General features: G+C 38.9%; 1 protein-coding gene across 1 annotated transcript in view; it reads left to right on the forward strand.

Moving 5' to 3' along the window:
• Positions 1-22,718, forward strand: part of thsd7aa (thrombospondin, type I, domain containing 7Aa) — a 227,290-nt gene that overhangs the window by 110,714 nt on the left and 93,858 nt on the right. The window contains exons 4-5 of the mRNA XM_084738887.1: positions 3,101-3,282; positions 19,211-19,366. Of these exons, the coding sequence (XP_084595013.1) occupies positions 3,101-3,282; positions 19,211-19,366 (338 nt within the window). The remainder of the gene's footprint in view (positions 1-3,100; positions 3,283-19,210; positions 19,367-22,718) is intronic.

The following is a 22,718-nucleotide window of genomic DNA, read 5'->3' on the forward strand; positions in this document are numbered from 1 at the left end:
TATGGAGCCTTTCATTGGCGACCTCAAATGAATTCCATTATGAGCAGAGATGGAGGCAGGGTTTACATTTTCTGACCTCAGGGTGGAAACCACAATGCATTACTGCTGGAGCAGACTGCTGCCAATTCACCGACCAGACGCAAACCCATCTATGAATAGCTGCTGCAATTAACAGCCTCCTTTCAGCTTAAAAAACACAGTCTTAGAGAGCTCTCAGCGGACGCTCTGGTTAAATTGCAAATGCTGAGGTGTATTGTAAACAGAGATCTAAGGTCAATAACATAAAAAGTCTTTCTAACAAAGCTGAGAGATGCCCGCCAACTGATGCTCATCGGCGCCTGCAAAAAGCCATGCACACAGAACAAGCTGATAAAAGCATGCTGTTATCTTATTTTCCATGATCTAATCTCTTTTGGGGGTTATAGTTCATGTAATAATATAAGGATTGCAGTAAAAATAGCCAAAAATGAATGCCTTCTACACAAATACTGATAACTATGAATAGGTCAATATGCCATATATGATGGATATGTGCCATAATGCCAAAAAAAACAAAAACAAACAAACAACAAAAAAACAAATACATCCCTTTTTATTGTCTTTTAATTTAATTTATCCATGTCAGAAGTTCAAAATTCTAACATAATAACATAAAATAAACCCAGGTCACATCAAGCATCCATCCGTACATCTGCTTATTATATCATACACCATCTAGTTCAACTGTAAAGGCAGGAATCTCTGTATGTCCTCTAATTTTATCAACCATCCAAGGATCCAAGGGAATACAGTCTTTAAGAGCAGTTTAGCCAGATGGTGGCGCTGTAACAATGAACTTTATATTTTGGCCTGTAACTTTTGAACCATGAGCATAATATGTTTTTATTTGTATCCTGGATTCTGACAGTGCAAATGAATCTATCCATATAAGCAATGCCCATTTGTGTCTAGAGAGGTTTTGAATTATTCCAACAAATTTTGAACGATTATTGAACGCTATTGAAACCACTGATGGACATGTGTGGATATGTAGATATGCTGTCTGAGAGACCATGACAAATTTAGTCCCATTTGGCCAATAGATGGCACTGTAGCAGCATCATCTAACTATAAAGAAAGAAATCTTTGTATGTTTGTAAGAACCGTTCACCCGATTGACTTCAAACTTGGTGGGTGTATTGCTGAGGATCCAACGCAGTGCAGTCTTGAATTTAGTGCAAACTGGCCTGATGGTGATGCTGTAACAACAAACTTTATGTTTTGGTCTGTAACTTTTAAACCATAGGTGTAAATGTCCTGGATTCTGACGGTCCAACCAAATCTATCCATATAAGCTACGCCAGTTTGTGTCTAGAATGATTTTGAATTTGTCCAAATCTCTTTTTTCTCAACAAATTTGTTTCTGGACTGAGATGGAAAGACTTACTTTTTCTGTCTTGCTGTAGCTGACCTTCAGTGTTGGCTGAAATGATATGGACACGGCTTATATTACCAAAAATGTCATATGAGCCACTAATGGACATGTATAGATAGGTAGATGTAAGTCTTTGGCCAATAGGTGGTGCTGTAGCAGCAACATCTAACTATAAAGGACGGAATCTTTGCATGCAGGCATAGTATGTGTGTACAACTGTCCTTCATTTATCTCAAGAGCCATTCATTCAGTCGACTTCACACTTGGTGGGTTTATCACTGAGGAGCCACAGAAGTGCAGGGTCGAGTGTGAATTCAATCAGATGCTCATCTTGAGAATGGTGCAAGCAGTCATATGGGGAAGCAAGCAAGCATCCTGTTCTGAATGGGAATGTGATCCAAACGGACATGCGGGCCCTGAACGGGCACTGCACCAGTCTAATCTCAGTCTAATAATGCACACACAAACACAGCAAATGACACATTTTTGACAGAGAAGAATATGTCGGTCAAGGAAGATGTTTAGATGGTGGATTTGGAGAATGACAGGAAGCAAAATGACACAAGAGACACAGGAAACGTTTTGAAATAGAAGCTGTAGCTATAAGGAAATGAGCAGTGTGTACAGAAATGCGTTGGCACATTTGACAAGATGAATAAATCCTCAGGAAATACAGACCCAGGCGTAAAGAGTATCTGTGTTTCCTGCACCTAAACACAGCTCACCACAGCTCACTGTAAACAGTCTGAATATGCTTCTGCTGAGAGCAACTACAGAGAAATATAAGCTATATAGAATGACTGTGGGGGTCTCTCAAGGCAATTACAACAAATGTTTCAATGGCTGTTGTGGTATTTTTGTCTTGTTAGTGTTTTGTGTTCTTTGGTTTGTTTTAGATCATCTTTATAGTCAAAATAGACCAACAGCTTGTACTGCAGTTGTTTTGTGTCTTTCTGTGGTTCTTTTGTACCTCTTTGTGATACTTTTGTGTGCCTTTCTGGAAGCCTTGTGTCTCTCTGTGTTACTTTTGTGTCACTGTTTCTGTTATTGTGTCTCTTTGTAGTTGTTTTGAGTCTCTTTGTGGTAGTTGTGCATCACCTTGTAGGTGTTTTATGTGTTGTTGTAATTATCTTTTTGTGATACTTATGTGTATCTTTGTGGTAGTTTTGTGTCTCTTTGTGTTAATTGTGTCTCTGTTGCCAACTTGTGTCTCTTTGTAGTTGCTTTGTGTTTCTTTGTGGCACTTATGCATCCCTTCATAGTTGCTTTGCATGTGATTTTGTAGTTTTATTTGTCTTTGTGATACTTTTGTCTATCTCTGTGGTAGCTTTGTGTCTCTTTGTGAGACCTTCTGTATCTTTGTATTAATTTTTTGTCTTTTTGTGGTACCTGTGTGCATCTTTGTGGTAGTTTTGTGTCTTTTTGTTAATTGTGTCTCTATTGCTATTTGTGTCTCTTTGTAGTTTTTTGTGTCTCTTTGTGGTAGTTGTGTTTCCCTTTGTTTTTTTCTCATTCCTCCTGCATCTTCAAGCTGATTCTGATCCAGAACATTTGAAAGATCTTTTTTTTTTATAATGATTCACAGTGTTCTATTAACCAATAATTTCTTTTAAGAAAAAAAACAATATGGGACAGTCACACTGCATCAGACTAACTCTTGCTGTGTCCTCTCACCTTTGTCCTCAGTTACAGCTGGAAGACGACAGAGTGGACGGAGTGCAGGGTGGATGTGCTGCTGAGCCAACAGGACCGTCGGCGTGGAAACCAGACGGGGCTGTGCGGAGGCGGGATTCAGACCCGGGAGATCTACTGCATCCAGAGCAGCACTGATACACCACCTAACCTGGGCTCGCTCAGGAGCAAAGAAGGTGACTTTCCCAGCATTCTTTTCTTCTATCCCCTCTATTCTTGTCTTGTATCGCTATATTTTATCTGCAGCCTTATTCAGCATTTGTTAAAGTGTTATACACATAAATGCACTTATTTAACCCACAGGTAACCAACAGTTAAGTTGCCCTTTTATGTTGAAAGGAAAATACTTTTAGATTAAGTCTCAAAGCAAAGGTTTTATTTTCTGACTAAAAAGTCAGTGGGTGCTGGAGTCCACCAAGTGTGTCCCCTTGTCATTTATCTGTTTGTGATTTTCATGCACAGCTAAGGGTAAAAGAGCATCCAGTTTGGAGAAATTGAGATTGCATCTCTGCTTTTTTTTTTTTTTTATAATACTAATACTAAAATATAGTGATATTGATGCATTTCACATATTTGTGAACATTATGTTCAGACACTACATATCCAGACTGCTGAGATGTCTATATACCTCAATAAATTTAACACTATGAGACTTCTGTTCTGCAAACACTTTGCCAGTAAAAACATTCCCCAAATGGTGTGGCTCTGGCTCTGAATTGGCACCATCTGGGTGTATTTACTTGGTCACCAGGTCACTGTCTGTCCTTATATTATAGGAATATTACAGGAACATTAGAGGACTGCTTGTTTGGTTGTAGGTGTTGGCTGTAATAATGTTACTGATGGGAATGTGAGAAGGAGATTGCCTGCTGATTATAGATGATTACCACATCAGAATATTGGGTACTGATATCCCTTTATAAATGATTTATGAGTTGTATACCTTTGTAGATGTCCCTTTATATCTGCGCCCAACCCTCATGGGTTTATAAGACACCAAATCCAATTGCGGTGCTCAAACCTTTTACTTTCAGTACAAAACTACAGTCCATTTTATAGCTCAGACTTAAACAGAATACTCTGCCTTTTCTCCCAAGCTTGACGAATAAAATCTGCTACAAAAAAAGGCTCCTTTTCTAAAACACAACTCAAGTTTCTCACACTCATCCAGCCAAAAGAAGTCAGCATAAATAGAGGACATTTTAGTAAAAAGTACATCCCTTATGTCCTCATAGGCAGGACAGCAAATCAAAAAATGAATTTCACTCTCAATTCCACTGAGTTCACAGAATAGTCTGTCCTCCTAAATGTCTCAGAAGTTCCTGAGTGTAACTGTGCACCTAACATACATACATCACATAAGGTTCTACATTATGACACTTCTTTACAAGAGAGTAGTTTCATAATTTTGATTTATGCCATATATCAACAGATTATGTTTCTGTATACATGAGAAATATTTTACCTCTAATCCTCTGTATATTACAAAGTAATCTGTTATGGAAAATGAATGAGAAATCCTTCAAATGACATAGGGATACCATCAAATAGGGATTTTATGAATGCTGATACACTGCCTGGCCTGGCCTTTAGCTTTGATTACAGCATGCATTCACCATGGCATCATTTTGATAAGCTTATGCAATGTCACAACATGTCCAGAGCTGCATTAATGTTTCACAGAGATCTTGCATTGATGATGGGAGAGTCAGACCACTGTTTAAAGTCTTCTCCAGCACATCCCAAAGATTCTCAGTAGGGTTATGGTCTGGACTGAAATGATGCCTCATGCTCCCTGAACAACTTTTTCACTATTTGAGCCCGATGAATCCTGACATTGTCATCTTGGAATATGACCGAATCATCAGGGAAGAAAAAATCCATTGATGTAAAAATCTGCTCATTTATTAAGGAAGTGAGCTGACCTCATTTTTTTGGACACATAACGTTGCTGAACCTCGACCTGAGCAACTGAAGCAACCCAAGATCATAACACTGCCTCCACAGGATTGTACAGTAGGTACTAGGCATGATGGGAGCATCACTTCATTTGCCTCTCTTCTTACCCTGATGCTCCTGTCACTCTGGAACAGGGTAAATCTGGACGCATCAGACCACATGACCTTTTTCCATTGATCTACAGTCCAATCTTTATGCCCCCTAACAAACTGAAGCCTTTTTTTTTCCGATTATCCTCACTGATAAGTGGTTTTCTTAAGGCTACACAGCTGTTTAGTCCCAATCCCTTCAGTTCTCTTCACATTGTGTGTGGAAATGCTCTTACTTTAACTATTAAACATAGTTCTACCATTTTATGATTTGATTTCACCAAACGTTTAAGTGATCTCGATCATTCAAGATTTTTTTTCAACCACATTTCTTCCTTGAAGATGATGGTTCACGACTATCCTTCCAGGTTTTAATAATGTGTTGGACAGTTCTTAACCCAGTTTTAGTAGTTTCATCAGTCTCCTTAGTTGTTTTCTTTGCTTGATGCAGGTCAATAATTTGACCCTTCTGAAACAGAGTAACAAGATTTCATGAAATTAACACACAGCAACATGAAATGCAGGTTTTTTTGCTATAAGCAAGTGACCATTCTTCTGACAGGAAATGTAGTTCTTCAGAAATGCTTAGAATGTTTGCTAAGCAACACGGTGGAAAGATTAAGGTGATTTTTAACATCCTGATATCACCATAAAGTGTGCAGTTGCTGAAGCAGTGTTCAGTGGTGTTTCACTCTGGACAGGTGTGTTTTAATTGTGTGATGCCAGAAGCTCTCATCTCCTTTTGTTGTCGTTTGGGCTCCAGTAAGACTGCAGAGACGGTTCACTGCGCCCCATCACTGACTTGATTTCTCTGTTAACTCACTGTAGATGGTTGGTGTAGTTTGTCTGCTTTGGATGGAGATAAAAGGCCAGTGCATGGGTCAGCAGTCAGCAGCAGCGAGCGGTAACGTTATTGCTCCAAACGTTTGGCTGCTCAAACATAAATCCCTGCAGGCCTTTGTTTGTTTCTTTCACCAGCATCTTTGAGGTTTTTGCGCACTCTTTGAAAGACAGCATTGCGTTCTCCTGACCGCTCTCGTCCTGGCAGATGATAAATGACCACACGATCTATTTAACAGTCCTGGCTTCGTTCTCGACTTTTCCAGCTCTTCGATTTCTCTCTCTGTAATTTCAGCGTCTCGCTTTTCTTTTCCACCTCCCCTCTACATCTCTTTCAGCTGCTCATCCACGTTTAGCCCACGCCATAAATCATTGTAAAGTCACAACAAAATCAGACATTGTGACACTGATGTAATGCAGTCACAGGTGTTTATAGAATATTTTCCAACAGCTTTAAATAGGGTGCAGCCAATAATAATCAAGGACCGGAACAATCCATTTTATAATGATTCATTAATCATAATGAGGCAATCAGTGACAACTTATAAACCCTTTATAAAGAGAGCCTTATTAAAAAGCACATCTAATGTCCAAGGATCTACAGGTAACATTAAGATTAAACAATCTGAATAATTTCATGTGGTCATGAAAAAGAAGTGCTATGTTGAGATCACAAAATAGTAATTTCAGCTTTATGTTGTACTCTGGATGATGCAATTTGGCTCCATGTGTAGGTTTTTAATATCACCAACCACATTACTGCATTATTATCACAATCCTGTCTCAAAAAAGCACATTTAAATGTTTAGTTCCAGTAGATTGTAAAGTAGTTTTGGTAGATTCTACCACAGAAAGAAAGTAGTTCCGACACAAAACTGCTCATAACAAGGTCTGTGGATTATCTTGAGTAACTGGGTCATGATTTCTGGAAAGAGATACTGCTGTAGAGTTTTTCAGATGTGATTTTTTTGGTGCTCTGAGCACCACAAGCCCAGTGACATTTAGTCCCAGAGAGAAGGCAGACACCTCTACAGCCGATATCTCCAAAACTCTGCAGCTCACACTAAAACTATCTAGATGGATAATCAGGACTCACACACTCCCATGTCTGGTGTCAAAGTCCTGCATTTGTCCACTTTTTACATCTGTAGACTGTCATCCTCTGACTTTTGTAACTCTTCCTCAACTGGAAAAAAATGATGCCAGTAGCCATAATATGGCAAAACCACTTGGAAAAAAAAAATCTTTCCTATAGCAATTATTTTCATTATTGATTAAGTTGTCGATCAGTTGTTTGGTCCATAAAATTTCAGAAAATCATGCAAAAAGTCAAAGATGACGTCCTCAACTGCCTTGTTTTGTCCACAACTCAAAGATATTCAGTTTGCTGTCAGAGAGGAGTAAAAAAAAACAGAATTTTTGTTTTTGTTTTTTTATTAAAGAATGACTCAAAATATTAATAAATTATCAGAATAGATGCAGATTAATTTAATAGTTGATTAATGAATAGATTAATCATTGCAGCTCTAGTTTGTTGTTAGTTTTATTAGTCTGTCCAGCTGTTCCTTCCTTTGTTGTGCACAATTTATTGATTGATTGATTATTTTAAAGACAGAAAATGTTGAAATTTCCACCCAGTGAAGCATTTTTTCACTAGAAGCCATGATAATGAATTGGCAGCTGTGTGTGTACTGTGCATGGTAGGATATCTTTCTTTATTTTAAAATTATAATCCTGCTAATAATCCTCATTTTTATTGAATCTATCTCTTTTAATCTGTAACTATAATGGAATACAGTTACCTTTTTGTATCCAGATTATGCAACGCTGTTACATGCAATTTGTTAGTATATGAATTTTAGTAGACAAAATTTAATCATTACTATAAGCAAAGAGCAAAACGAAGAGCACTGGCAGCATCAGGTTGGATTTAACAAGAAAACATCTGCTTTTGTTCCCAAATGTTGCTCAATGGTCAAATACTGGGACCGTTTGCAAGTAATCCATGTTTTCATTCCAGTTCCACTGCACAGTAATCATTTTATTAGACAGAATTTTTATCACCTTTCAAGTGCTGTTATCAGCTCAGATAGCAAACAAACAACATTAGTGAAGAGTTGGGGGGCCAGAATCAATATCTCGGTGACAGAAAGCAGAGAGAGTTCGTGAGGTAAATGATAGCATTTCTAATAGCTCGTGTTTTGACACGGGCTCGTTAAAAACAGCTTCCAAACACATCTGTCAGAGCCGAGTGGCAGACAAAAAAGTTGTTTATGAGCTTTTGAATCATCTGTTCAGGCTTTCATTTCGCACACACACCAAAGTCATGTCATCTGTTCCAGCTCTGCAGCGAGTCACTGATATCCTCCCCCCTGCTTTACTAGCCATGTGTGAACCAGAGAGCAGAATTAAAGTGGTTTCCCCCGCCTCATATCAAATCTGCGATGGAGCTATATGAATATGCTAATGTGCACGCGAAAGCCACACAGAGAGCGGGGCGGATGAAATATGAGCTTTCACGTAAATTGGTGGCATTACTGAGCGCGGCGGAGGCTGGAAGTGGCCTGGTAGCACGCCCATGCTTATCCAGCACTGACACAATAAGTCTCAGTCCATCTGGCCGGGGAGGCTGAACTGGCTCTGCTGCTCCAAATTATTCACATCAGATGCTCACAAGCAGCAGCATGCTTTCATCCTTCAGTGTCACATTTTTGTCAACAGCACTGAGTCTTAGTGAATGGTCACACTTCATAATAAGGGTCCATTACTTAACATTAGCAGTAATAAGCAGTAATAACAGTTAATTAATAGTTAATTACTCTGTCTGATAATATTGTACTAACAGTGTTCATGTAAACCATTGTATTAATTAATACATATTTAGTACTTTATAGAGGTGCTATTAACATTATTTAATCTGTAATAAGCATTAATTAGCAGTTAATTAATAGTTAACTAACATGTCTGACAATAATTTACTAATGGTGTTCATGTTAACCATAGTATTAAATCATATATTATTTAATAGTTCATGAAGATACTATTAGTTAATCCATAATAACATTAATTAACAGTTAATTAGCGCAGTAATAGGCATTTGAGCAAAAGTTCAAATCTCCTGTTACCAAGGTTTAACAAGGTTTAATTAACATGTTTATCATAAAGTTCACAGCTAAGCATTTCATTAAAGGGACAGTTCACCCCAAAATCAAAAATACATATTTTTTCGCTGGCCTGTAGTGCTATTTATCCCTCTAGATTTCTTTGGTATCACTTGCAGAGTTCTAGAGATATCAGCCGCAGAGATGTCTGCCTTCTCTCCAGTATAATATATATAATGGATGACACTCAGCTTGTGGTGCTCAAAGCACAAAAAAATGCGTTTGAAATTCAAAACCAGTGTCTCTTTCCAGAAATCATGACCTGGTTACTCAAGATAATCCACACACCTGTTGTGAGCAGTTTCATGTGGGAACTACTTTGTTTCTACTGTAGAATCTACTGGAAGTACTTTATTTCAAATAGAAAGACTACTACTATCATGTCAAAACAGCTTAATGTATCTTTATAAGTGACCCATTATATTAGACAGAAGGCAGACATCTCTATGGCTGATACCTCCAAAAATCTAAATGGATAAAAAGCACTACAGGCTTAGGCTTAAAATGTATTTTTAATTGTGAAGCGAACTGTCCCTTTGAGAGAAAGTGATTTTATTAATGTTTATTCAAAGGTAATAATTGTCCACTACTTGTCCATTCTCCAGCAATGACATCAGTGGACATGGTGTACATGTAGAAGTCTGCTTGTTCCTTTATTTTAATGTAGATGTTTATTCACTTAAAGCCTAACATATAATTGATTGTACATGTTATATAAACATTACTTAACTAACTAGCCAACCAGCTAACTAATTAGCCATGTATTAATGCTGAATGAACATTACTTAACCATAATAACCATGTATTTAGGCTTTTTGTGACCCTTAATGTAAAGTTGAAAACACCTCTCTTAAGTAAGACCTCATGAATACATAAGGATGCTGCTTCATAGATGCCCATATGGTAGATCAAATGTGATAAAGGGCCATCTAGAGTGCTGTTAGTGGATAAAATATGGTAAACTGCCCTCTAAAGTGCCCCTCTAAGAGTGCCCATCAAACCATGACAAAATGCCCTCTCCGATGCCCTTCAAGTGGACAAAAGGTGGTAAAATGCGTTCTAAGTTGCAATTCCTGTTGGCAAAACATGACAAAATGCTTCTGGGATGTCCTTCTAGTTGACAAAATATTGTGAAGTGTCCTCTAGGGTATTTGTCTCATGCCCCACCAAGTACAGCTAGGGCCCTTTTAATTTCTTTTTATTACCCCTGCTTCTCTGACAGCCATCAGAGTCAGAGACAGAGTCCATGACTGCTTATTAATGTTAAATAAGGGACCTTTATTATGTTACCCAGTATATAGTCAGGATAAGGTAGAAAACATTTACAACAAGTTTGTTTAACACGATTCTGATGTAGTTCCCTCTTTGATTTATTGATTATATTGGCAGATAAGTTAAAAAAAAAACAAAAAAAAAACAAGGAGTACTGAGGGTTAGTTAAGCAGTCTTGCAGCCTGAGGGAAGAAGCTGTTTTCCAACATGGTGGTACAGCAGTGGATACTTCTGTATCTCTTGTCAGATGGCAGCAGGGTGAGCAGCCTGTGGTTGGGGTGAATGTTCAGTAAGCACTTCTTCTTCTCAATAACTGAGGATGGGTAGATGGGTACCAGGAGTTTTCTTGTCCTGGACTGTGCACATCCGATGATGCTAGTTTGTGATGTTTCCTGTCAGGATGATTTATATGCTTCTCTGCAGAAGGTGACAAGAACTTGTCAGTAATGACACCTTCTTGCTGGTTGGCGCTTGTTTTTAGTACATGGCCTGGGGATGGCTGATACATGACGGGGGCGCTGCCTTTTGTAACCTGTAACATTTTTAACTGCCTCCCACATATCTTTGGTATAATATAATAGCTGCCGCACCTCCATCCAAGCTGCCCTGCCTGCATGTTAACACACTAATTGTTATGGAAAGTGTTTTTGGGTGGAAGCAGGGACACATGAATGGAGGTATTATGACAGGTGAAAAGTGACTAGATGTGTCTTCAAGGTGCCACCAACAAAGGGTGGCGGCAGGAGGAGAAAAGTGAGAAGAAAGACGAGTGGAATGGGTGTGATAAATGAGGAGAATCTCTGCCAGCTCAGCTGCACTGCCTTGTCCCCCTCTGTCTTTTCTTCACCCTGCACCTGTCCTTGCTCTCTGACAGGTTTTGTGCTGTCACATCTTGTATAATTTTAGCCGCCGCCTAACTTGGACCCACCATGATGTAAATGAGAGCCTTTATGCATCGCAGGTATTCATTTGCACACTTTCTCCCTCCTTTCTTTCAGCTGTTTTTCTCCGTTGCAGTCTTAAAGTGGAGTTTTTCCTTTGGAAGCAGAGGGTTCACATCTGATTGATTTTGTGTTTGCATGATTGGCTAGAGGAAATGAAAGATCTGGTCAGCTAACTTTCTCAATCTTGTAAACACCTTTTGCACTAGCATATGAGTCAGCAGTTACACTGGAGTTTGCATCAGTGGGAGTCTAGACAGGGAAAATGTTCAATTCTTGTTATGCCAACTGAGGGCTGAAATAGGAAATTTTCATAAATCTATTTTGCTCAAGTCTATGTTTATGGATATTCATTCTTGTACTTCTTGACCACCTTGGGCAGTGATCTTTTTGTGGAGATAGCAGGTCAACACAATATGCAACATAATTGTAACTGGAAACTGAATATTAATTTGAGATGCAGCTCAGATTCAGGTTTGGAGTGGATAGAGGGCTAAGAACATTATGATGGAAGTATAAGACAGCCTTTGCCATGCTCTATCATACATCATAAGAAGTTGCAGCAGTTTTGAGGTTACCATTTATTGCACAGATTTGGTGCAAAATTTAGCATTTTTTGACCACTGAAGGACTGATTTAAAAAAAAAAAAATGGCAAAAAATGTCTTCAAAATACCACATTATGACACCAAGACCTCGAGGAACACCACATAAAAACATGCTTCATTCATTCATGATTTGGTATCAAAAATGTGATATTTGGATTTTCTGTAAGAATTGCATTTTTCAGAGATTGGATGATTGAGTATTTCTAACATGGGGATTGATCATTATACCCATGAAAGCCACCCATCCTTTGAATGAATGGGATTACCATACAGTAGGCATATCTGTTATGGGAGAGAGACTCTTGGATACACATAGAACCCTTTTTCAGTCAGATATATTCAAGTGAGAGGTCAATGAAAATGGCAGTTTTTCAGTCACCAAAATTATCCCAAACTTCGAGCATTTTTTTTACCAAGTTAGCATGACATACTCCAGTTTCACTGCACTCCACACTCTGTCTCTCTGATAGAGAGTAATGTCAGAGGGACGTTGACGCAGAGTTCAAGAGCAAGCAAGCAAGCAATTTTTATTTATATAGCAAAGTTCATACACAGGGGCAATTCAGTGTGCTTCACACAGATTAAATGAGCATCCATAAAAAATACAATTATAAAGAAGAAAATACATAAAAAAGTAGTTAAAAGGGGATCATTCAAAATAAATAATGTAAAAGAGATTTGAGTGATATCATAAAATCAGTGAAATAAAAAATTAAATGCCAGTACTTCAGAAAATTGTGGAACAGAAACCTGTCAGCAGAGTTCAGCTGTAAGCCCAAGACATTGCTCCCAGTGGGAGTGATGAGAGTTCTAGTCCAGGATTAAAGAGCATGAAGTGCAAATTTTAGTACTCAGACGAAGGCCAATAAAAAAAATGAGTTTTAGTTTTTAACCCAGAATTGCTACATTAGGGGCACGTCTAAGATTTTCTGGCAGTTTACTCCAGGCACAAACAGCATAACAGCTACACGCTGCTTCACCATGTTTGGATTGGACTCTGGGCTGAACTAATAAAGCTGAGTCCATGGACCTCAGAGCCCTACTAGGTTTATATTTGTTGAGCATATAAGAAAAGTACACCGGGGCCCAAACCATTCAGGGATTTATAGACAAGTAGCAGTACTTTAACATCCATTCCATAGCTGACAGGAAGCCAGTGCAGAGATTTCAGCACTAATATGATCTGTTTGCTTGGTCTTTGTTAAGACTCGAGCAGCAGCAGCACCAGTTAAGAGAACATTATGGTAGTCCACTGTACTGGAGATAGATGAGCTTCTCTTGTTCATTTTGTGAAATAAAACCCTAGATCCTGGCATTTTTTAAATGATACAAGGCTGTTTTTGTAGTTGTTTTAATATGGCTGGTGAAAATGAGACCAAAGTCTATTAGTATGCCAAGATTGTGGGCTTGGTATTTAGCTTTTGGAGCCTGACAGTGAAGGTGATTACCAATACTCTTGTCTTTTTGTTGCCAAACATGATCATCTTTCTTTAATTGCAAAAAATTATGGCTCATCCAGTTGTTTAACTCCTCTTAACACTGGAACAATGAATCTACGGGACTGAGATCATCTGGTGAGAGTTCCAGATATATCTGAGTATCATCCATGTAACTATGATAATCAGTGTTGTTGTTCTGCAAGATGAACAATACTCAGTGGAACCTCCTAAAATTACCCAGACGCATGAGGAAAATTTAACTGATTTTACCCGTCACTTCAGTGGAGTCAGCAGATATAGAGGAACTACGTTCAACATGGACTCAGCTTTTGGATGCATTCTAATATGTGACTGCTCAGTGACTGGTTCATTTCCTGGTTCTCGTGTGACAGCATGCAGTGGATGATTTCATTGTGATGAGCCAAGCAGCCGTGTGAAGGGAGTCTGCAGCCCAATTAAGCTGATGTAATCTTATCATTTGCTTTCAAGGATGATGGGCAAATCCCAGAGCGACTGAGACGGGATAGTCTGGCATCAATATCTGTGAACACACATCATTCCCAGTCCCATTACTGGGAGCTGCTACCATCCCAGATCGCTGCTCGGTCTTGATTTGATAGACTCACAGTTGGAAAGGATTTACTAAGTCCTGAAATTCTGCCACACTCATGCAAAGATTACTGCTGACAACATCGCTGTTTATTACAGCGCTACATTTTGGTTAATCATAAGCAGCTTTTTATTCTCCCTGATGGTGCATATTTCATTGCCAGTTTCTCATGTTCCTCAGAAGATGACACGATATAGAGATGTTAGTGTAAGTTGTATCAGCTGTTTTTCCTGTTCTGGTTCCGGTGAATGTGATGGCCTATTGGGGAGCAAAGCGTGACATGCTGTATAACAGCTGTGCCACTGTGATGCCGCGAGTCCTCGGCTGGGAGAGGAGCTGGGCGTCAGGTTATTGATGGCAGTTGGCACGTAGCAGCGCGGGGCGGCAGCCTCTGAGGTTCCTAATTTGGTGGCTGGAAGCGCGGCGTGGGGAAAGACTAGACCATCTGGCACAGAGATACCTGAGCAAGGTCAATGTGTGTGGAGATTTCCATTAATCAGCCTTTGTTATGGCTGTGGAGAGCTGCTCAGACTGGACAAGCAGGGAGGAGAACAAAGAGGCTATTGTCCTCCAAAAGTTCCTAATGAAGCATGAGGATGAAAAGCTTTTTGTAAGACAGCGGATGTCTGAGTGCTCCGTTAGCGTGACAATATGTGGACATGTTGGAATTAAAGCCATCAACAGGTCATTTGGAGAATCTAATTCAGCACCTGTTCGAGCAGTGGCATATTTGCTGCTAATCATCTGTTTAATACGTCCCAGTTTATAAACTACACCTCAATGATATGGAATTTTCACAGCCAGTACTGACAGTTCTCTGCCAATATTATCTGCATTTCCCATAAGCCCTTATTTGACCAGTCAACCTGAGTGGATTGGACTGCTTTGTCCAAATATTTACCCACATTAGAGGTTTGGTTCTGGGGGTAGTTGTGTCGGTTGGTCTGTCCAGATGGAAATATCTTAACTACTATTCTTCAGTGTGTGGAGTGATGTATAAACCACACAGCTGTTTACTTCCTGTCAACTCAACATTATGTTTCTAACCTTAGTGGTCACCTTACAGTCCTTTATCATCCTTAAGTTAATTTCTTCATTTTTCTTATCTTTGTGCAGATTGTTAATATTTTTTGTCATTTACTTTTGTGCATAGTGCTTTTGATCATTTTTACAATCAACTCTTTGATAACTGTTAGCAACATTAGCTAATGGTACCTGTATTGCAAGGTGCATTTGATACAGGGCAACATGCTGGTATTGGTATTAGTGACTATGCAAGTCTATACGCTGATCCAATACCAAGTAATTTATAACCTCAAAATGGGACCCTGCTACTTCCTTTCCACACCGGAATGGCAAAGCCATATTCTGTGGCAATCATTCTCTGTAGGTATTTGTTCATGTTTTAAAAGGGGCTTAACTTGACCATATAACAACAATAGCAATCATATCATAGCCATCCACTGGACAGGTACTCAGTACCAATAGTTCTTGGAAATAGCAGCCAAAAATGAAAGCAAAAGTGACGTAAACTGTCTTGTGAAAGTGAGCAGTAAAGCTCCAATATCATAAACATTTACCAACATTGTTCTATTAACATTACCGAGCTACCAATTAGCTAACTAATTACAGAGTACACATGATCACTGAAATTTCTTGGTGGCTTATAATCTGGATAATTTTAACAAAGATAACACCTGCATCTGAAACTACATACTAGCATGCTATTTAGTGCACTATAATTATGTGAGAACCTTTTAGTATGTCGAAACCTTCGTATGAAACCAACAGTACCGACGGTATTTCCTTTGAAATATAAGCACTGGACACTGTGCTGTTATGAATATCCCACAATGCAATGCAGTAGTGACAACAACAAAAACATAACAGACAAAAGAGAACAGCAGCTAACGCAGCCCTAGCATAATGTTGATAATGCTTCAATTTAAATGTAAGTAGGTTTAAGTTTGCATAAAATATTTTTTAAATGAGGTCATCGTTGGCATGGGTTACCATAGTTACGTGTCTACAACCAGCAAGGAAGCTCTCAGGAAGTGATGTGATATAGAATAGTGCATCCAAAAGTACACAAAAGAATGATTTTGATCAGTTTTTAGTTTGAGAATGAGTTGAGATCTGTAGTGACTGTTGTTCTGAGCTGTCAGGAGAAGTTGGTGTTGGAAGTCAGATATTTATATCCTAACACTGAGAGTAAAAAAAGAGCTACAGGAAACTAACTTTAGCCGAGTGGCTAGCTAACATTGCTAATGGTTATCTTAGACACTGAGGTTATTCAAAATTATTAAAAAGTGACTTAACAATGAAAAAGCACTGCTAGGTGATCACTAAGGTTGGAGGTGTAACGTTACTGTACAGATGGCAAGAAGATGTTCGGTTCATAAAACAGATATATGTCACACTACATTGTGCAGGTAGATAATTTGATGGAATTTTGTACAGACACTCATTGTTCCCAGAGTATTAAATGTACATTAGTGACTTTGGTGATCTCAAACACACTGCTCATATAGAAGCACTGCAAAATGCACAAGTGGGTAAGGTGTGGTGGAATATTCAGAGGAGTGTGGTGGTAATTAATCACTGTCTTCTCAGCCAGTCACATTACAGTCCTTAGACCCTCTACACAGCTGTGCCAGTCACAGTGGGGCATGACAGCAATGATTCATGAAATGGAGGGCAGGGTGCAGAAAGTGGAAAAATAATAATGTTTCTCTGAAGGTTCAGAATGGCAATAAGAGAGCGGGTGACACACCATAGGTCTGTGAACAGAGGGGGATGGCTTTTAAAGTTTAATTTGTTGAGAATTTTGCACATTTTGATTTTGCAGACTTGTGACTTTTATTCTTCCTGCCACAGTCTCTTCACTTTTACTCCCAAATAGCACAGCACAGTTCCCATGTGATACACCAAAGGGCAGAGGTGGGAAGTAACAAAGTACAAATATTTCAGACTGAACTACTAAAGCAGTGTTTTTGGGTATCTGTATTTTACTTGAGTATTGATTTTTCTGACATCTGTTTACTTTTACTCCCTGCTTTTCAACACAAATATCTGTACTTTTTACTTCTTACAGTACATTTTCAAAACAGGCTTGTTACTTTAGTTTTAATACATTTGAGGAGAATTATTCAATATTTATGTTGTGCATCATTGTGCGGCATCTTTCAGTATCAAGACTGATCTCAACTGAAATTGATGAAACAATAACACACAGAAAAGGCAATGCTTTGGTGTTTCCATCAGTGCATATCACACACAACAGACGCAACAAGACTAAAACAACAGAATTGTAGATTTAACAAGACGAAAACAATGTAATAGATGTGACCAGACAAAAATGATGTAAAAGACATAAGAGAAAAATGATGTAAAAGACGCAACAATACAAAAATGATGTAAAAGAAGAAACCAATGTAAAAGACATCACAAGACAAAAATGACATAAAAGACAAAAACAACATAATAATTGCAACAAGACAAAAATTATATAAAAGACATACCAAGACGAAAATGTAAAAAACATGCAACAATACGAAAATCGTGCAAAAATCGTAAAAAGTCAAAAACAACATAAAAGACATAATAAGAAAAAAACGACATATAAAAGACGTAATAAGACAAATGGCATGAGAGATGTAATAAAATGAAACCTATGAAATCTTGACAAGATGAAAATGACGTGAACGATGAAAAAGACGTAGAAGATAAAAACAATGTAAAAAGACAAAATGGAAAAAAAAAAAAAAAAAAACTTGCCTCAGGGGAAAAAGGGGGGGTTTAGTTAGCTTTGTAGAGAAACAGCTGGTAGAAATGTCCTTCAGTTCTTTGAGTGCATTTCAAAGCCTGTAGTTTTTCACTTTTACTTGACACAAAGTTGAATCAGTTTACTTTAGTTTTACCAGACTCTTTTTTACTCAAGAATCCGTGTACTTTTGCCAACTCTGCCAAACAGTCTAGATACAAAATGCAGTTCTTTTTAAATAATAATAATAATAATGATAGGGGCTAACACTGGCTTAAATACTAATAATTTTTAAATTTATAACTGTCAGAAATTTAGTATAATCAGTAGTCCTGCATGTGACATGACCATTAGATGGTAACACACTGGTGAAATTTAAGGTTATTCATTCTCTTGGCACAGTCCTATTCCACAGGAATCATACCTGGCACTGATTCCCAATCAGATGGCCTAATCTTACAGCCTGATCCAATAAAAGTAGTCCCATATCAGCCAATTCAAGTTGTTATTGCTCTTAACACAAATATGTGTGTTCAGAAAAAAATAAATCAAACTATGTAAAAGAATTAGGAAATGATTAGATATTGATGTAGGTAAAATAGCACCTAATCACGTCACACCGTTCGATATATATCACCATGTTCCATGAGCACTCAAGGGCACGCCACATGTACGCACACTTAAGCGACACCATTAAAGGACGCACCTTTGGCCAAGCGGAGGCAATTTGCATGTGAATGAGGCTCGGTCCTGTTGTGGCACAGCGAGAATGATTCATCAGCCTGACGACCTTGCAGAGAGTCACCTACAGCTGTTTGGAGCCGGGGTCCGCCGAGAATCAGGCCAAATGGAAGACTGGCCTGCTGTGCGGGGAAAATAAAACTGGCTTTGTTGTTTCAAAGTTGTCTGGTTTTGGAAGATTTGGGGGGTTTGGGGTGCTGTGAATGAAAGAGTGGAGTGTCTGCATTTTCTGGCTTTGATTTTTAGCTGAAAGGATTTGTTTCTGGGGGGATATGGGGTTCTGAAGGGAGATCTAAAAGACCAACTTCTGCCTTTTTTTTTTTCTTTTTTTAAATGTTTTCATGTCTATGTGGCGTGTTCTGTTAAACTACAGATTTCACAGAACTTTGAAGACTGGTGTTGAAATATTGTACATAGTCTTGTGTCCAGCTTTGAAAATGAGTGGAAGGTTCTGATGTAAGCTGGTGGTGCAGAGGGAAACACTTCCTCTGCCTTAGCAACCTGGATTCATTCCCTCAGTGAGATTCTTCTGTCAAATAGTGTTTGCAGGGTTATCAATGACAAGAACTGTGAAAGATGTTATGGACATCTTCTAAATGTGTCTTTCCATATCTTTAAGGTCTTTGAGGTTTCATCACATCTTTCCTACATTGTGCCATTGATCTTGTCTGTGTCTCCACAGCTTTGCGACCAATGGACAGTGATCTGTGTCTGGGGATCCCCCCGAACACCACCCAGCTCTGCCACATCAGCTGTCCTGTTGAGTGTGACGTGTCTTTGTGGAGTGCCTGGGGACCCTGCACCTATGAAAACTGCCAGGACCAGGCAGCCAAGAAGGGTAAGACCTCACTGTGACAATTATGATGCCAGTGTGCTATAAAGTACTTGACAGAGTTCTGTGGGCACATCAGACTTTGGAATTTTCTGAAACTGCACAAATTCAAGTGTGATTATATACCAAAGTTTCCCTTTGAATAAACACAACCTCACCTTCTCCATTCCACCTTGGGTCTTGCTGTGTTATATCTGATCAATTTTATGGTCAAGAAAATGTTTTGCTTAGCTCAGAACTCACTCCCAGATCATCAAATACAGCAGCTTGGCCAGTGGCACTACTCAAACTATGACACAGTTGGTCATCAGTTTTGCACTTCCAAGGCTACCATGGTCAAATTAGCGATAATACCTATGCAATCACTCAAAATAAAGGCACAAAAAAACTACTTGGTTAGGTTTAAGAAAAGATCACAGTTTGGGTCAAAACAAGTGCATTAGTTACACAAGTTAACACACGTAATGCAGCTTATGTAAGTTACTCAACCTTACTTAACTATGTCATGTAACTTCCGTGCATTACGTAAATTAAAAAGAAGTCAGCGCTGACTTTGGTTTCACATGTAACACAAACCCCAGAGTGTTGGTGTTTTGTTTTTTTTTTTACCCATCCATCCCACCTCCTCTACCTACAGCAGCATAGTTTGAAAGAAATGGGCCTGACCAAGCTGCTGTATTTGATGTGTTTGAAGTGAGAACGTGCTGCAAAGACTGTTAACACAAATGGCTTAGTATGAACTGTAGGCTGGTAAAATATTGACAAACAGGTTCCAAGTGGCAACAGCATATACCAAAATCATGGCAAAACTCCAATGCATTGTAGTGATATTCCAGCTGCACACTTGATGGCACCAGGTGAGGATTTGCCCACTGCCCTGTATGTTTTAAGTGTTTCCCTGATGATTCAGTTGATCTGCTCATCATCATGCATCTCTGCAGATAAGCCTGATAATGACCTGTTCATTTGAATCAGGTCTGTTAGAGCAGGGAAACATCTAAAACATGCAAGGCAATGCTGCAATAGGTCATCCCTTACATAGCCACAGTAGTCTTGTTACACTTTTTACTCCATTGTCTCTCCTGTCTATCTGGCTTTTGGTTCCAAAATGGAATGGTGTGTTTAGCAACTGCAACCAACCCTCCTGATTTTTTTAGGGACTGTTAGATTCTGCATAGTGTTTGTGTACATGTGTACATGCAGGTCACAATGTAAATATGTAACCTAACAAAATAGCTCACACTGGTATTCTGCAGTATTGCTATCATACAAGCATACTTCTAGATCTATGCATGACATCCCTACATCCTGTGGTCATCACATATGTGAGTTTCATCTACCTATACTTGCAGTTGATTGGTACGTAGACAGGTGTGTGTCTGACATTGTTGTGTTGTTATTCTATTTCCATTCCCCTCTATTTCATCCTCCTCGAAAATAACTGAAATCTGTTGGATTTTTTTTCAACTAACTCTTTATTAAGTTGTCAGTCCAAATGTTTTGTTGCATAGTTTTTCAGTTTTCTGGTTCTGAAGATATCCTGCTAGAATGTCTTGCAGTTGGGCAGAAAATCAGAAGTACCCCCCGCCCCCCGAAAAAATTTAACACTAGAAAGGAATCAAAGCATGGTTCAATTAGATCTGGACTGTGACCACCTCTTTTTGTTGAACCAAGGTTTGGCTGTTTGGTCCTGACCACAATCCAAAGGAGGTTTCACATCTGTAATTTTGTTTCAAACCAAACTGAAAAGTCCGAAAGTTTGGACTAAATTTGGGAGGTGTGAAAGGGCCCTTGGTATTAGCATTAAAATCAAAACTCTGGCTCTGTGACAGCACTCGAGGAGGCCAAAAGTTTGGAGTGGGAGCCAAAGCATCATCACCTCCTCTGCCTGGCCTATTTGTTGGCTGTTGTGGCAGGTTGTGCTAGTCCATCAACGGGGTTGACACGGTCGCTGCTTCAGCCCTTAATTATCCCTGGAACAGCGGCGTCCGCCATGACTAATGCCTGTTGACTCTGCCTTAATGAAGCGCCTCAAATGAAGGGGACAGTTGGAAATTCTCCTCCATGCATCTTAATGATGGATCCGCTCTCACTCGCTCGTTTGCTCACCACGCTACTTCTGCTCTCGCTGTTGTATACTGTACATAATGGAAAGCGAACATGAACCCACACACACATTCTCAAGTGTGTGTACCGTGGCTCTCATTATCCACAAATCTATGGACTCAAAATGTGTCCACCTGGCTTCAAATCTCTTTATCCTCCAACATGGGAATCATTTGGCTGTGGTTACAACACGTTAGTTTACTGAATGTTAGTTTGTACTACTGATTACTTTATGATCTACTGTGTGTAGAAGGATGCACACCTTTCTAATATCTAAGCAACAGTTGGGGCTGAACAAATTGCATTTTCGCTCAGCAATATTATAGTTGAGATTCACATTATAGAATCAGATTATGTTTTGCCCTTTGGACTTGGTGGCGACCTAAAAAACAGCTATGAGTAGAATGAATATGGGCTTGCATTTATCAGTTGGCTACAAATACAGCTCCAAATAAATGCTGTTATTGCTTCCTTGCTAATCTATTTACCCATAAGTGGACAAAAAACCTTTTAATACTTGTTTAAAAGTTTGAATAAAAGATAATGACTACAGTTTATTTTCCTGAAACTGTGTGTCATTCACTGTCTGGCAAAGAAGATGTCTAAAACTTACGCAATGCAAAGCTTTTTCTTTTTTTCATACATCAGAATGATACAGATTGATGTTTGTTATTATTAAAGGAAACCACCTTTAAATGAACATAATTACTTCAACATGAAGAACCTATTTTATCCAGACAGTTTCATTTTACATTTTGGTTCTCACAGAATTAATGTTAGTTGGCCACAGCTCATGAAATTTAATCTAATGAAGGTAACATGGTAATTGGTATCAAAGTATAAACCACAGGGTTAAGCAACAAAACAAATTTTACATGAACAATACACAGCTGGAACTCATTTATTACGTTATACCCAAACATACATCCAGGGAATAATTCTGTAGGGCATTTTTGGATTTGTGTCACATTGAACGTAAAGAGCAGAAGCAAGATGGTGATGATAATATGGTCCACATCTTTACATTAAAAGTCTCACATCTGGGAAACATCCATCAACTTTGACTTTGTTTGAGCATGAAGCATCATCAGTATGAACAAGTCCTCCTCCTCTCGTCTTGCCGGAGTCTTGCATGTTGTATCCTGTCAGCTCAGAACGTGGTGCAATAGCTTGACCCAGGAAGTGATGGTGATGCGGGTCTCTGTAAGATTTCCTGTTGTTTGGTCAAGTCCAATTACTCCCATTTCATTTT

The sequence above is a fragment of the Lutjanus erythropterus genome, chromosome 16, assembly GCF_056507025.1.
Source record: "Lutjanus erythropterus isolate fLutEry1 chromosome 16, fLutEry1.hap2, whole genome shotgun sequence".
NCBI lineage: Eukaryota > Metazoa > Chordata > Actinopteri > Lutjaniformes > Lutjanidae > Lutjanus > Lutjanus erythropterus.